Source organism: Tasmannia lanceolata, unplaced genomic scaffold (assembly GCF_043159265.1).
Source record: "Tasmannia lanceolata isolate RefF3 unplaced genomic scaffold, GAP_Taslan_0.1 ptg000004l, whole genome shotgun sequence".
Classification (NCBI taxonomy): Eukaryota; Viridiplantae; Streptophyta; class Magnoliopsida; order Canellales; family Winteraceae; genus Tasmannia; species Tasmannia lanceolata.
The window spans coordinates 14,199,314-14,216,745 of record NW_027518681.1 but is presented as its reverse complement, the minus strand read 5'-3'; the positions used below and the strand labels follow the sequence as shown (position 1 = coordinate 14,216,745).

Sequence of the window (17,432 nt, the reverse complement as noted above, 5' to 3'; positions counted from 1 at the left end):
CAATGACACATCCCGCCATTAATTGTACAGTGGGCCATGGTTTCGGTACTTCATTTATATCTCCATACATATATTAAGCAATTCAAATAAATCATATACTTCCAAGCAATTAAAAAAAGGGTGCGGTGCGGGCAGTACCAAAACAGCATAGCAGATGAGATAAATGCATAGCCCTAGCCCAAGGAGGGCATGTCTCCTCTCTCACGATGACTCCTTACAAGTGATCTCAACGGTCTCGATTACACCGACGCTATTAGTTGACCGGATTGAGACTCTTCTGGTCCACTCATTTCGTGGGGCCCTGCTAATTAATCGATCCATCCCTTGCGAATCCAGTAAAATCTTCCGGCATGCTTTTTCCGCGAAACTGCGCGTCTTGCCCACACCTGTAGCAATATGAACGCTTCTTGATTTGTACTTTTCGATATATACGGACCACGTCAATTCTCTATTTTTCACATTTAGGATTAAACCACCATAATTCCCCTACGTGATATCAATTTATCGAGCTTTTATAATGTGCCCGGCCGTAAGAGTCAGGTACCCGTTGATGTTTGATCCTTCTGTTGGATCAAATATCAAGAGTGGTGCTTTTATGTACCAACTACACGGACTTGACCCCCTAGGATACCATATAATTCCTCCAATTTATCTATCTATAATATAGGTAAACGATATCAGCACAACCATGCTTTAATTGTTGCAGAATATCCAGGCGGAATTGGTGGGATGATGGTCATAGCGGGAACCTTTGATTCCTCTCTCTGACGTGGAAGGCGGGTTTCTTGTAACGGTCAACCGGATTCCCCGCTCGCTTGCGGGATTTCCGTGGTTGTGTCTTATTTTCTTGGAGGGTCGGAACTGATGATTCTAGATGTGTCCATTGCGTGTGTGGCGCGGATTCGGGGTGAGAGTTAGGTTGGCTCCGATGGTTCCCTTGTATGGGATTACGTCGAATGTGTTTGGTGTCTGGTGATCTTTGGGTCAATACTAAATATATATACCGTTTTTACCCCTAACAGACATATACTAATCAGGTTTCTTCTGCGTGTCGTTCGCTTTTTTGAAGAAATATTTTTAGGGAAATGATTTTAACACTCCAATGATTTTTTTTTATGGAGCGAAAGTAGCTTGTCGTTTTGCTTTTAACTGGCAGTCAAAAGGTTATTTACCGTTCCTCTCTGACAATCCCAATTAAAAGCAGAACATTGGAGTGTTAAAAGCATTTCCCTATTTTTATTGGAAAAGATTTTTCTCTTGACATTCAGTTTTGCCACGTTTATTCCTATTCTCAAACTATTATGTTGCGTGGCTAATATTAAGTTATCTGGCTGATTATTAAGTTTTTCACCCGCAAATTTCGGTTCCCCCCAACAAATTCGGATTTTCACTAACATTCATTCCCTCGCGATTCGCATCTATGCATCCCCTACAAATTCAGTTTTCTCTTTGAAATTGGGTCGTGCATGACTATGTGAGAGAGACGTGGGTGACCTGAGCTTTAGAAATTATAATTTATGAAATTATATTATCAACCTGAGATAATAGCGTGAGTGGGGCCCATCGTTTATACCATGCTTTGATGGGGTGGGCCTACCATTTCCATACAGACTCATTCATATGGTGAGCACCATTTTACATCCACGGTTGGACCCACTGTCTCCACCAAAATACATGCATAGGATGGGGCCATCCATTTTACAACTAAATCCATGCACAAGGATAATGGGCCCATCCATTTTGATGGTGTGCCTTTTATCTGAGTTTGTGCAATATGCTTCTTAGTTTTTCAATGGGAAAGCGTATTAAGAGACCCTCGATGATAAAAAGAGTGCTGCTAGGAAATCCGGTTCCTTCGCTGACCGAGAGTGGAACAGAACAAATCCCTACATGCCGTATGGCATGGGGACGGTTAGTCTTGCCAGCTTAAGAAAATACGAAAAAAAGGAGCTAAGATAAATGAAAGTAATTGTTAATGTGTGAACAGATCGTGTGGTTCCATGGTCGTTTCCCAACTCGCCTACCATATCATTATTCTAATAAAAATATTAAGAACCCATTTGGATTGCATGGAATCATGCAGGGGAATGGCATCATGTTTCAATGTTTAGCTCGAATAAACGAATGAAATATGGTGCGGAATTGATGTGGAAGTTTATAGTGCTCCCATCAATTTCTTGACCAAGAGGTGGTGTACTGATTCTAGTGGAATCGGAATGGGATGCTGATTCTGATTCTGATTCTGATTCTTAAGTGTTTGGTCCTCTTTTCTAGCAAGCTAATTAAAATTTACTTCATGTTTTGAATTGGTAGGCCTCATGATCCTCCACCCAAGTCCATGCATAGGGTGGCGCCACAACTTTATTTAATCGATAACATTATTCATTTCTCTTTCAGCGCTGCCAAGGAAATCGAGACATGAAATGTAGTCTATGTAAAGCTAACCCTGAATGTATAAATCACCTCTTCTTTAGATGTTCTTACTCCCCCTAGATATGGAGATCCATCCTGTCGAGATGCGGGTTTCGTAGAAAACCTTTCAAAGCCTTGTTATCTGAAGAAGAACGGATCCGGAACACATTTCATGGCAGAGGGCAATCAACTACAATCATCAGAGTGGGTTTTGTGCTACTGTCTACAACATATCGTGTGAAAGAAATCGCGGAATTCATGGTGGCCCACAAAAAGCACAAGCAGGAGATTCTGAACAATATCCTGAATGTTATTCGTGGGAGATTGACTCACCTTCAGCTGAATGATATAAAAAATAATCGGAATATGAAGACTGCGGAAAATTTTGGACTGGCTTGCATCCAAGGGGAGAAGAACCCGGAATTTTGCTTTTGGTCTCGGCCGGAGCAGGGAGAGATGAAGATAAATACTGATGCTGCTCTTGATGAGGATGAGGCCAGCATCGGAGGAATAATAAGAGACCACCTCAGTCAGGTTCATGCCATGTTCTCGGTTAGGCAGAAAAAAGAGGAGATACACATTCTTGAACTCGGAGCAATTCTACATGACATTACGCTGGCTTTGGCCAAAGGATTCAAAAAGGTTGAGTCAGATGCATTGATTGCGGTGAATGTTATCAAAGAAAATTGGGACTGTCCGTGGAAAGCAATCTCTATCTTGATTGAAATCAAAGCTACATTAGCTCTAATCAAGGAATGGAAGATCTCACACATTTGGAGAGAAGGCAATTCCGCAGCGGATTACCTCTCCAAACCTGCTTGCTGCTGTTTAAGGGAGGATATCCCTACTAATCTAATGCCCCAGGAGCTTGCAAATATTGTAGCTCTCGATGCAGGGCATAGCTACTTGAGATTGTAGCTCCCCTCTCTCCAGTCCTCTTCGTCGCTAGTATTTAGCTATGATGATTTGTAATTTTTGTTTGTGTGTTTCAATCTGTATGCCTTTTAAGGCTCCCCATGTGCTTTGGTCTCTGTCTTGTTGGGTGATGTGCCCTTTTTGCTGGCTTTTGAGCCCCCCTGATGTATCTCTTTTATTTTTATTTTTAAATGAATCTGGTAGGAGTCTTGCCTAACCCCAGCTTACCCATCAAAACGGAAAAAAAAAAAAAAAAAAAGGAAATCGAGAGTGGAACCAAACAAATCACTACACCCCACATGGCACAGGAGGGGTAGTTTTGCCATTTTAAGAAAGCCAGGATGGGAAAAGGCTATTTGTTGGTTCCACTCTGCGTAACCTGTCATTATTCAAAAAAAAAATTTTGTTTTTTTATGAGAAAACGGTTCCTCCACATATGTGTAGAGAGTTCTCTACACACTAGCTTAAAATAGAGTGGGGGCCCACATTGTTTAGGTGATCCAAGCCATCCATTTTAAAGGCTCTCACATAGATAGGGTGTCTACAAAAAATCAGATCCATAGGATCATCCCAACCCTACGATTTGTGGATGTAAAATGGATGTCTTTAAACCTTCACAAATTAGTCCATCTTTTGCCTCCACAGTTCGAATGGTTAGGATTATCCTATGGATCTGATTTTTTGTGGACACCCTATCTATGTGAGGGCCTTAAAAATGAATGGTTTGGATCACCCAAACAATGTGGGCCCCCACTGTCTTTTAAGCTAGTGTGTAGATAACTTATCTACACATGTGTGTAGGAACCGTTTTCTCTTTTTTTATTAAGACTGCCCAATTGACACCCCAAACCCTGTTTTTCTCGTAATATCATTCTGCACCATTCAATTCTTCTCTCAATAAGTCAATATCATTCTGCGTTTCATTTTTTTTTGGTGAAATCTTTGTTGAAATATTATATGATTTCACCATCCTTTTTTTCAGCACCAATATCGACCAATCTTTATGCCTATGAATTTTGGGTCTTTCTTATATTAAAGAGTGATTGAAGTTGAAAGGTAAATGGAGCTTCTTCGTTTTTTTGTTTTCAAAAAGTTAAACTTGTTGCTAAATGATGATTCATGATGACTTATTGGGATTATATATCTTAATGAAAACACCAAAAAATTTGAACTAGTTTAAAATTTTTGTGTTAAATGAGATAAAACGGATCTGGCCCAGTAAACAACTAATATAAACCTATGTAATTTTCAGTGTGTAATGACGAAACAAATAAAATGGTGGCGAGGTTGATTTTACAGAATTTTGATAGAAGCAATTGGGGGGAAGAGAATACAAGTACTGTATTCACCCAATCTAAGGCAAAATATACATATATGATTCCCTGTATTATTTTGTAAGAAATCTTTTTTGTTGATCATTCATAAAATCGGACAATTTTCTGTAATTGATACTTTATTCATGAAGATTATGACAAGCAGATGGAAAGAAAATAAGGAGAAAGGAAGTTTAGTCCTTCCCTGTTAGAGGGTCGTCTGGCGATGGAATCGGCGGAGCCACTTCCGTATGCTTGACGATTGCGTTGTGCTAGAGGAGGATGGATGTTGGTGAACTCGAAAGAGGAGGTCAGGACCAGTGCCAACGTGAGATATGAGATGCCCTCGCGCGATAAACATCTTCCTTGAGGCGGGAAGGAGTAATAGAAGACTCACTTTTCTTAATAGAAGAAAGCCTCCTTTCTTCACCATAGACCTAATAAGAGCCTAATAATCGGGTGAGGAAGAGCTGTAAGGAAAGCTATGGCGCTTAGCAGCCATGAGCTTGTAGAACTAGGAGTTTCGGGTCAGGGTATGATAAAAGGGAGGTATCATTGTACCAACCTACATATGTCTCTCCCCCATCAATCGGTACTAGTTATTGTCATTTTTATTCCTTGACCTTATTTGTCTTATGAGAAATGCGAAACGAAAGAAGGATGATACCTCTCCGTCTATGAGATGATGTTGTGTTGCTGCCCCAGGAATAATAAAATAGCAAAAAATTGCAGAAAAAGGGGAAGAAAAGAAGAAATTGCTCGAAGAGAATAAAGAGAGCTTGTAATTGTGGTTTTCTCGTGTGAGAAGATGCTGCGGAGATGGGCGAAAAATAACCGTTGTAGGCCGCACATCTTCTTCCTCGGTTGTATCTATTGGCATGGGCGAAGATTAGGGAAGAAATCGAGCTTAAAATTAAATTACCGATGAGAGAGGGAATGATGAGCAAGGCAAGGTAAGAATGTATTTTTGGCAAGATTGAATGGATATTGGGTAGGTTAAAGGATATCCATGGTTGGAATTTTGGAAAAGTTGCTTTTGGTGATGAAAATGGATTTGGAAAGGGAAGAATCCCGTTTTTAAGGGCTCAACGGCACTCTTTTGTAAATTCTAAGTGTTCTTAGGGTTTTTTTAACACTTAGGCTGTAATAAAGTTGAAAAGTGAGGGCCTTTGCCTTTGTTTGATTTTCTTTTTGAAAAAAGAGGTGTTTACACTTACAAATTAGGAATTTAATATTGATTATAATGTAGCATAAAAGTGAAAGTAGTGAGACAAACTCATAATTATTAGTAGTGTTGGAAATTAAGGTGAAGAGCGTGAGGCATCTGGCCAATAGACTACACGCTCGGGTTGGATGGCTCACCTAAACTCGGGCTCAAACAAGCAGCAAAAAAGGACAAAAAAAGAAAAGAAAAAGGTAAGTGAGAGAGGGAGGGGCATTTAAGTCATCCAAGGTCAGTTGAGTTGGCATTTCCTTGCGTTTGTTTGATAGAAGAAGAGGAGAAGAAGAGGGTGAAAGCAAGCAAGGTTTGTTGGAGGAGGAGGAGGAGGAGGAGAGATGACTCTGGGACTGATCAATGCTAATCCAGTGGTTCATGCCAAGAAAGAAAGGATCGCTCGAACAGAAGATCCCCACGCCGACGATGCCGTCGATCCTCTCGACATCTATGATATCCTTTTCTTTTTCGTCAAAATCACCGCTTTCCGACTTTATATGGATTTTTTATTTTTATTTTGGGTCTGAATCTTTCTTGTTGCTCAAAATCAGCGGTGTAGATAGAAATTAGGGAAATTTGGTTTCTTGACTGAAGGAGCAGATTTTGTGAGGGACATCAGAGATCCAGAGCATCCCTACTCACTGGAACAACTCAGTGTTCTATCCGAGGAATCCATCACCGTCGATGAGAAGCTCGGCCGCATTCTGTAACCATTTTCCCTTCTCCTCCTTCTTTTACTTTTGCCCACTATGTTTAATTAAATAAAATTTCCAATCCATCATCTGCTGCCTTTACTACCAAAAACATAAAAAATAAATCTTATGAGTATCAGTTACGGCCCTTCTTTACACAACACCCTCATCTAGACTTCGTTATTTATTACTCGTGTCACCACAATAGTCAGTGAATTAAGGGTAGATGGGATCGCATAGTAATTGAAAGTATTCTTAGAATTATGCGTGACCTTTTCTTATCATATTTTTGTTGTAATAGTGGAATCAGCAGGTCTAACTACTTTATCTTTGGACAGTTTGTGACAAACCTAACCGATCTCTCTCTTTTTTCTGAATGGCAAACCTAACCAAATCTCTTAAGGAGAGGAGAAATAAAGAAGAGGAAGTGCCATAGGGCATGCAAAAGGTCTAACTAATTTATCTTGGACAGTTTGTGACAAACCTAACCAAGTCTCTCTCTCTCTCTCTCTCTCTCTCTCTCTCTCTCTCTCTCTCTCTCTCTCTCTCTCTGAATGACAAACCTAACCAAATCTCTCAAGGAGAGAATAAATACAGAAGAGGAAGTGCCATAGGGCATGCACACGTCAATGGGAGAAAGGTATGGATCTAGGAGTCTGGTTGGTGGATTTGGGTTTTTGAAAGAGCAAATATGTAGATCTACGTGTTCAATAGGGATGGAATGACAAATTTGGAATGTCAAATGTGTTAGGTGGGATAGATCCAGAGTTTCAAAGGGGAAATGCTTAGATCTATGCATGTTGTTATGAGGGTGTGTGTGTCTGTGGTGTGGGTGGCGGGGACATATCTACTGCTTCAAGCATGATGCGGGTGTATATTTACGCAAGGTTTTAAATTTCACTTTCAGTCGCCACATAAACGGTTTGATTTTGGTTAGATATGTCGGTGAAAATCATGTAAAATCAGGGAAACATGTGGAAGCATATGCAAATGATAGAATTTTAAGATGAAACTTCAGGAGAATAAGCACAAATACACACTTGAAAACCACAACATAAGCAACACAGTCATCTATAATGGTTTAATAACATAGTACATGCCACATTTTACATCTAATTTTTATAAATATTTCATACAAATATTTACATATAATACATACACCGCATTTCACATGCAGTTCATATAAATATAATCATGTGACTCATACTGATTGCTTCATTTGCCAATCTCCTTCGATGTTCTCTCCTCGGCTTTAACATACAAACAATCCTGAAGGGAAGAAGAACAATCTAGAACACAAGAACACAACCAAGAGAAGGAGGAAACGGCAGCAATGCTCAACCAAATTGATAGATTATAATTAATCTAAGTCTGTCCAAAATCCCCATCTACATCTCATACAACACATTTTATAGAATCCTTACAAAGGAATCTCTGCAAAGCATTAACTACACATAGAAATCTCTACACAATATTAACTACCACAATTTTCAACACCTTAACTTACTAGGCTAACTCAAAGAAACACAATTTACTAGACTTAGTTAATGCAACTCAACTTACTAGCCACTAGCTAATGAAACTCAACTTACTAGACCACTTAATGAAATACAACTCACTAGGACTCATAAATGAGATAGTTGTAGAAAAAGTCTTCCAAGCATTCATTACAAAACAATCTTGGATACTCCACCCAAGCCACCTAGGCTTGACATAGCTGCCAAGTTGGCACTGCATCATATTGCCTTCCAGAAGTCTTTATTATTGTTATGGAAAGGAATCAACAAATATTCAATAAAAAACCACAAGTGCGGAAAAGTAAAAGAAGTGAGCGCATGGGCGGAGGAACCCCCCCGGCGAAAAATCTCAAAATTTTATATTATATAGCTTCCAAAATTCCTAAAGTATGCTTTGCCCCCCTTTAATTTCCGAATTGTCATGAAGTGGGGGCAAAGATCTTTCTTGAAATTCGTCTACCTATTTTGGTCTAAAACAATTTCTTGCCTTTTCAAGAAGGGAATGATCCTACTTTTTAGGCTTTGATTTTGTTTCAACAATTTTGGCGCTTTCCCTCTCCATCCTCCATCTCCATCTATTTAGGGTTTTAGTCAATAGTGACTATTTTTTAGGGTTTTATTTTCTTTCGCTTTATCAAGATTCCCAATTTTCGACGCCCTCCATCTCCATCTTCCCATGCCTCCATCTCCATCTCTAGTTTTACTCAATATTCACGATTTTTAGGGTTTTATGAACTTTTATCTTGTTTCGGTTTCTCAAGATTCACGATTTTAGGCGCTCTCTGTCTCCATCTATTGCTGCCTCCATCTCCATCTCCTTCATTAATCTTCCAAAGGTATGCTCTCTCCCTCAATGTCTCTCCCTGTCTGGCTCTGTCACCCTCTTTATTTCATCTGCAGTCTCTATCTCTCTCATATGGGTGTTTCTTTAAACACCCATTTCCGTAACCTGTTCTTTTTCTAAAATCTCATTCAATTTAACACCTTTTCTCAGCTGTTCATAAACTCAGACCAGTTACTATGTTTTTGTCACGTGCAGTGAGCTTCCTTGCAGATGTTGGGAGTTTCACCATTTTATTTGCCTTAATAAAAGTAAGATTTTGGCGACTGTAATTAAGTGCTTTTCTTTTCTTTTTTTTGTTCTTATATCTTCACATATATGAAAGAAATTTTTATAAAGAAACATTAAAATTAGCTACCTTTGACTCTAGAGTCGTCAAATGTTACTTTATTACTCCCCTCAAAGTTTAATTTAATCCGGCTAATAAGAGCCATTTTTTTGTTAAACTTTTATGGATGTGCAAAGAGCAAAATCCAACCAAGTTAAAAGTTCGATGACATAGAGAACATTCTGAAAGCGAAACCAATTTAATTAGCTTTAGATACTTAAACAATAAATAGTTGTTTTTTTTTTCTTATAAAAAAAAAAAGCGCCCTCCCCCTTGCGCACGCGAGCGGCGCACGAGCAAATTCTTGGCTCCGCCCCTGCGCGAGCGATTAGTAGGAGGATGGAAATCAACAGCTAAGCAATAGACCTTTGGCAGCTCCAATGTCAAAGAAGCGGCATAGGCGTTCAGATTGCATTTTAGACATTGAAAATGCTCCTATTCCAGAGTATTTATCCAGTGAAGAGGTTGTGGGCGTAATTACCATGGAGGATGTGATTGAAGAACTTCTACAGGTAAGTAGATTGGATGATATCAGCTCTTGGAAGTAGCAACTTTATGCTCGTAACTGGTTAGCAATTGCAATAGGGAGCTAAAATGAATCAATCTATTGATGATCTCTCTTGCTTATGTGTTTGCTATATATGTTACATAGGCTAGGTAAATACGACATGAACACGCTTGTTGAAAAAACAAACAGTGGAATGTCCATACTGTTACACGATGATATATTTTATTCAAGGAGTGATAATTACTTTGCACATTAGGCATCAGTTTTTTTTTTTGTTTTTTGTTTTTTGTTTTTTGTTTTTTTGCATATGGGAACCATTGGATAAAGTATGCAAGTAGGTTGAATAATATTTGGTGACATAGTTGCTTCCATTTGCTCAATTGCAAATTGCCATTGACCATTATGCAAAAAAAAAGGGGCGGACCAGTGCACAAGGCTCCCGCCATTATGCAAAAATTTAGCAATTTTTTTTGTTTTGTTTTGCATAATGGTCCATCGACCATTATGTATATAATGGTCATGAAAACTTGAAAGTTTCCACCATGTAGATGTTCCAGTTGGACCATGGTTAGTATATCACACATGTATATACTTACAAACCACACAGTAGAGTTTGGCATAAATGCTCATTGATAACTAGTAAATTCATATGACTAAAACTCCAAAATGTGCTTATGCAATGGGTAGGGTCAAATCACATCAAACTCCATGTTATAGCGGATGCTAGACCAGAAGACCACCTAGCCCTTTGCATTGGAGATACTGAATGGACCTGCGTTGTATTCTCCTTGTTGAAGATTTGAGTTATTTGAATTGCAACCATCATATATGTCACATAGATCTCACAATATGGCATATTGGGTGTGTGTGTGTGTGTGTGTGAGAGAGAGAGAGAGAGAGAGAGAGAGAGAGAGAGAAGTATTTCTTCCTGACCTTGCATCCTACATTGCAAGGATTATTCCTCATGTGCTGTGAAGTATTTACATTCTCTAGAATGATTCATGCTAATCATTAATATTTTTGTTTGTCATTCAGGAGGAAATATTGGATGAAACTGACGAGTATATCAATCTTCACAACAGGTAATCTGTCATTATCAAGATTTTAAGAAAATCAAAACTCGACTCACTTGTGATCGTCCGTTTCCAACTCGACACAAAAAAACGTGTGATCTCTCCAGTTGAATTAAGGTCCTAAAAATGCTTTTGAGTAGTCGAGTTCATAAGTAATCGACCATGTTTATTGAGTACTCAGTTGAGTTCTTCTCAAGAAAGAACAATGATCATCTCGTGTCAGCAAGCCTTTTGATTGCTTCATCCTTCTTGCTGTATTGTATTTCTAAACATTGGTTCTTTTTTTATGAAATGCAGGATAAAAGTCAACATGCAAGCATCTCAGAGAAGTGGTCCCCACTCAAATTCATCTCAACCTTCTACAGTGTCATCACTAACATGCACACCGACAACTATGTCTCCAATATCAGAGACATACAATTTCAATCGCCATTCGCCGAATGCCTCTCCTTGCCTGCCAGTACCAGGACCCACACCAACACTCTCTGTTTCTGCAGGCAGTACAGTTACAGGCTCACCTGCTGTTACTATACCTTTCCAAGCTTCTGAGGAAGTATGCCAAAGAGATAGTTGATATTTTAAAGTACAATTAAGTTTTATGCATCATCCTAAATTGCTTAAGATTAATATTGAAACACTTTTATCAATCTGTAGATTTAGAGAAAGAAATTTAAGCACGTAAGCCCAAAAATGCCAGGAATGCTGTAATGTATTAGTAGATCAAAACTCGTGTGTGAATGTGATGTACCCCTGACAGTGGGTAATGCAATCCTTAGTTGAATCGATCAGATATTTTGGACAGTTAGTTATAAAATTATATAAGATGCTGGTGCTTTATGACCCCATTTGTATCTATAGCCCCATTTGGACGCTTAGTTGCATGCATTTTTGTTGTTGTTGTTGAATGTGAATCATGGGCTTGTTTGTCACTCATTCTATTGAAGCCCTTTTTCATCCACTGTGTTTGCCAAGTCAACTGAGTCAACTTGGAAGATTCCTGTCTTGGTCAACCGAGTTTCAATACTAGCATCTTTTTTAACCCCTTAATTTATCTAGGAACCCGGGGGTGGGACCTTGGATTTTATTGATGAAACTCAACTCAACAAAGCCTTTGTCCCAAACTAGTTGGGGTTGGCTAAATGAATCCTATAGAAAATTTTCATGAAGAAGGTGAAGGAATCTACCCGGCTCTAATCCTGGCTCTAGTTAGGTTCTTCTACGTGGATCATTTTCTTCCATTCTATCCTCTCTAAGGTCATGTTCTCTGTTATGTTCCTAGTTATCATGTATTTCCTCACTGTTTCTACCCAAGTTGTTTTCGGTCTACCCCTACCTCTTTTTACTCCATCAATTTGGCACGAGTCACCTCTTCTCACCAGAGCATCCAAAGGTCTACGTTGAATATGTCCAAACCATCTTAAGCGGTGCTCTCTCATCTTCTTCTCAATTGGTGCCACCCCCTCCTTTTTACGAATGTCTTCATTTTTAATTCTATCTAACCTTGTGTGGCCGCACATCCATCTAAGCATTCGCATCTCCGCTACACTCATCTTATGCACATGCTGCTTCTTGGTGGCCCAACATTCTAAGTTGTACAGCATGGCTGGCCTCACAGCTGTCTTATAAAACTTTCCCTTCAACTTGGTAGGATTTTACGGTCGCATAGAACTCCCGAGGCAAGCTTCCACTACAATCAACCTGCTCTTATTCTATGGATAACATCTTCTTCAATCTCTCATTCCTTATGTAGAATTGAACCAAGATAGCGAAAGATATCCATCTTAGGTACCACCTGTCCAGTCATATTTACTACATCCTCGTCCTGCCTCCTTACATTACTAAAGTTGCACTCCATGTACTCTGTCTTAGTCCTACTCAGTCTAAAACCTTTGGATTCTAAAGTAGTTCTCCATAACTTCTTATATTACTAAAGTTGCACTCCATATTTTCTTTGTTATGGATGAGCTTACAGAGGGTATCTTGGATGAGGTGTCATGGTGTATGTTATTTGCAGATGATAGTATTAATCCTGAAAGGAGAAAAAAAATTACAAAAAGACAATTCACCGTACCTCAAAACCCAAAAGGTAAGTTGTAACACAACTTACGATGGATGCTTAGAATATCCAATGGATCACATCTAATAGCACCCCTAGAATTTATATGAAGACTGTTCCATTGACAAGATGATTTATTGCCTTTTCTTTTGCAAGCATCATTTGTCGAAGAGTCAACGACTTAAATGGCCTCTTTATATGATATATCCTTGTATTGAATTTCAATACTAACCATTATTTACTTGAGCAACTGGTTGACTCATTGAATTTCAATACTAGGCATTACATACTTGAGCCACTGGTTGAGTTGAGACAAATGATGAACCGAGAAGTCCTAATATGTGACTTGGCTTGCGATCTGGTTGGTCTGGCCGCCCATCACTTGCCTCATCCATTTTTGCTAACCGTAGTGATTGGAGAATCTCAGACCCCTGATCAAGGTTAAAAAAAAAGGAAGCAACTTTAGAGGTTTAATAAAGAAAAAATTAAGAGAATTAAAAAGAGGAAATCATAGTTGGTTGAAAATGGCCAAATTTATCATCATGCCAATCTCATTTCTCCATGTTTCTAAAGAAAAACAGAGAATTTGCTGGATTTGTTCCATATGGCTATGGAAAGAACATTTTGTCATTTCAGATTCATTTTACATGCTCTTCGAAAACTCCTATAGTTCTTTTGTGTGGGTATACCAATGTATGAAAATACCCATCATTTTTTAGGGAAATGTTATCAACACAACCATGTTTTAATTACTGCACAAATGCAGTAGATCTTTTCTTTTTTAATTGACTTGTCAACAAGGTTTTAAATTTCGGTTTCTGTTCTATTCAAAACCGAAATTTTAACCGAAATTTTAGCCGAAATTTGGTAACGGGCGCTTGAAATGTCGTTTTTTGGGCCGAAAATTTCCTTAATTTAGGCTGCAATTCTGTAAATGAATAAAAAATTAATATTTTATCTTAAATTTTGCCTGAATTTCTGAAATTTCGACCAAAATTTGATACGTTTCGGGAATTTCGGTTTCTGTGTTGACCTTTTACAGCTTTTTAAATATTGAAAGATAAGATATATTACTGCAAATATCAAAACATGGTTGTGCTGATAACATTCCATTTTTTTATTTTAGAGAAAAATACATTTACACCCTCTCTAGTTTCTGACACATTCAACTCTAACGCTGACTTTCAAAACGTAACAAGTACACCCCCTCAACTTTCTGACATATTTAAGTAGACCCCCTCCATTGACGGTCCGTCAATTTAACTTGATGGACTGACTAAAACTTACTTGGGTTAATATTTTGAGGACAAAAATACCCTCCTTACTGGTTTTAAGCCATTTGCAAAGGGATTAGGGTTACACTATTTCCTTCCAAGGTTGTTTCTTCCTTGTTGACAGTTCCTCCTCTTCAATGGCATCAAGTGGCTCTTCTTCAAGACATCCCCCCACCACAGACAACGAAACACCAGTCCATGGCTACATCAAACCCCACATTTCAAGAAAAAAGATACTGAAAAAGACAAAAAAACCCTTAAAATATTAGGGTTTATGTGCAAAGCATGATAATGATGTGAATGAAGACAAATAAAACCCCTACACCGAGAGTTTGTGCTGATAAATGAACGTGGGGTTTGAATCAAACCCTAATTTTCATTTTAAGTATGAAAACGCTAAATTTTATTTGGGGAAGACGAGGGCATTATAGTCAATCTTATGCTCTCCATCGATTCCGTCACATTAAAAAAACCAGACAAAACCTCAGGGGGTGTACTTGTTACGTTTTGAAAGTCAGCAAGTTGGGCATTCTCAATGTTCATGCTCCAACTTGAGGGGGAGTGTTAAGAGATTCTTGGCCAGATCTCTACTTTGGATATTACAAGATCCTTAGGCCAAGATTGGGCATGATTCATTTCTATCATTGGCTCAAATCTCTGCCATGATCCATTTCCATCTTTAGCTAAAGATTGCTGGCAAATTATTTCCATCTCTACTGTAATTGACAGCCAAGATATTTGCTGAAATTTATTCTATAATCCTGAGATTTCTCTACAATCTTGGGATTCTAATTTATTCTTGTAATTGTATATATATACCTCTAATGTAATGAAGAAATACATATATCATTCTTCTATTCTAAAATCCCATTCTTAGCATTCTAACATGAAATTATGTTCTTAACACTATCAGCAAGGTCTTTTTCACAGGCATTAGCAATCCAGGAAGAGACCATGGTATTGGCTCGAACCCAAGATGAAAACAGTGGTGAATCAGGTTTTAGGTAGTGGAAGGGAGCCATCAACGAAAGCCCACTTATTTTTTGCAGTGAGTGCCATGGTCATGGCACGAGACCAAGTAGCATAATTCTCTCCGGTGAGAGAATGAGAAACAAGAACAGTCCCTGCATTGTCAGAGTGATGGAGAAAATAAGGATTGTTGGTAGAGACATTTTCCTCGTTCGTACCTTTAACGGGAAAGTCATTGGAGTCTGTAATCTTTGACGAATTGTCATTGGCAGATGTGACATGGTCATTTGAAGACATGATTAAAGGATCTGTGGTTAAAGAACAACACAAATAATATGAATAGTAGCTTCAACAATGACAAACGGTAAGGGAAGCGAGTTGAGAACGAAAGCTTGTGAGAAGATAAAATGGAGTTGAAGAAGATAGGCCTAAAGATCGTTGTTTGCTTTGATACCATGTTAAGAACATAATTTCATAATAGAATGCTAAAAATGGGATTTTAGAATAGAAGAATACTATATGAATTTCTTCATTACATTAGAGGTATATATATACAATTACAAGAATAAATTAGGATCCCAAGATTGTAGAGAAATCTCAGGATTAGAATACTACAAAAGAAAGTCAAATATACAGAATAAATTTCAGCAAATATCTTGGCTGGCAATTACAATAGAGATGGAAATAATTTGCCAGCAATCTTTAGCTAAAGATGGAAATGGATCATGGCAGAGATTTGAGGGATAGAAATGAATCATGCCCAATCTTGGCCTAAGGATCTTGTAATATCCAAAGTAGAGATCTGGCCAAGAATCTCTTAACAAGGATTATCTCCAACAATTTATTCAGCTACTCTTCTGAGGCTGTCTTTTTCGTCTCCCTCTGCTTCTTCTGAGAGGCTCCTCCTCCTTTGCCTTCTCTTCTTCTTCCTCCTGAGGCGCAGCAGCAGCTGAAGACGACGATTCCTTTCCTTTCTGCTTCTCCTCTTTGCCAATTCTCAATTTGTCTTCGCCATGGGCTTCATCTTTTTCTTCTGCCTCCTCCGTATTTTCGATGATTTTTCGCGGCCGACCACGACCTCGTTTTCTTGGGGGCTGCTGCTGCTGATCTTCGCTTGCTGATTCTGCTCCAATCTTTGATTTTCTCTAGCTCTTCTTCCCCTCCATAGATACAAAAAAGAAAAGAAAGAACCAACTTTACGTGCTCTTATTCGAAGAAGCTTCTCATCCCACCTCAGAGCAGCTGTCACAGAACCAATCAGAAAACAGCTTAATCCTTCTCCAAGCAGTTGTTACTGAATAGCATAGGTGTCCACATCCTCAGCCACACACACAAAAAACCTCTCTCATAATCTATCACAGGGGATCAATAGAGCAAGACTCAAATCCTCTGTCATCTATATAGCCCCGGGAAAACCCTTAGACTCTCTCTCTCTCTCTCTCTCTCTCTCGACTAGGACGGAAGAAGGAGGGAGGCAGTAGAGCAGGGACGAAAAGGAGATATAAATAAATTGAACCAAATAAAGAGTCAAGCAGGGTGCCTTTTCCCCAATTCCGTGTTGGGTTTGGTTTACACTGGAGCTACTCTACTGCCCAACTCACTTCGCCGATGAATCGCCAAAATGATAATGATAAAATAATGTGGGGCATTCTCATTTTCTTTTGTTGAGAAGCCCACTGTCAAATGAATCGAATAGTTCTGAATTTCAGTTTCAAATTGAAGGTCCTAAGGTATTTGAACTGATACAATGACACATCCCGCCATTAATTGTACAGTGGGCCATGGTTTCGGTACTTCATTTATATCTCCATACATATATTAAGCAATTCAAATAAATCATATACTTCCAAGCAATTAAAAAAAGGGTGCGGTGCGGGCAGTACCAAAACAGCATAGCAGATGAGATAAATGCATAGCCCTAGCCCAAGGAGGGCATGTCTCCTCTCTCACGATGACTCCTTACAAGTGATCTCAACGGTCTCGATTACACCGACGCTATTAGTTGACCGGATTGAGACTCTTCTGGTCCACTCATTTCGTGGGGCCCTGCTAATTAATCGATCCATCCCTTGCGAATCCAGTAAAATCTTCCGGCATGCTTTTTCCGCGAAACTGCGCGTCTTGCCCACACCTGTAGCAATATGAACGCTTCTTGATTTGTACTTTTCGATATATACGGACCACGTCAATTCTCTATTTTTCACATTTAGGATTAAACCACCATAATTCCCCTACGTGATATCAATTTATCGAGCTTTTATAATGTGCCCGGCCGTAAGAGTCAGGTACCCGTTGATGTTTGATCCTTCTGTTGGATC

General features: G+C 38.9%; 2 protein-coding genes across 2 annotated transcripts; both read left to right on the top strand.

The window, feature by feature from the left end:
- Positions 1–2,670: 2,670 nt before the first annotated feature.
- LOC143875672 (uncharacterized) lies at positions 2,671–3,330 on the top strand. The gene has a single exon (XM_077377279.1). The coding sequence runs from the start codon at positions 2,671–2,673 to the stop codon at positions 3,328–3,330; it is 660 nt and encodes a 219-aa protein (XP_077233394.1).
- A 6,246-nt stretch (positions 3,331–9,576) lies between these two features.
- LOC143875610 (uncharacterized) lies at positions 9,577–11,658 on the top strand. The gene is made up of 3 exons (XM_077377220.1): positions 9,577–9,746; positions 10,778–10,824; positions 11,113–11,658. The coding sequence occupies exons 1-3, from the start codon at positions 9,615–9,617 to the stop codon at positions 11,387–11,389; spliced, it is 456 nt and encodes a 151-aa protein (XP_077233335.1). The 5' UTR covers positions 9,577–9,614; the 3' UTR covers positions 11,390–11,658.
- Positions 11,659–17,432: the final 5,774 nt, after the last annotated feature.

Coding starts and splice junctions, on each gene's coding strand:
- LOC143875610 (XM_077377220.1), top strand. CDS start 9,615: ATGTCAAAGAAGCGGCATAGGCGTTCAGATTGCATTTTAGACATTGAA. Junction 9,747..10,777: donor TGATTGAAGAACTTCTACAG/GTAAGTAGATTG, acceptor TTTGTCATTCAG/GAGGAAATATTGGATGAAAC. Junction 10,825..11,112: donor TATATCAATCTTCACAACAG/GTAATCTGTCAT, acceptor TATGAAATGCAG/GATAAAAGTCAACATGCAAG.
- LOC143875672 (XM_077377279.1), top strand. CDS start 2,671: ATGGTGGCCCACAAAAAGCACAAGCAGGAGATTCTGAACAATATCCTG.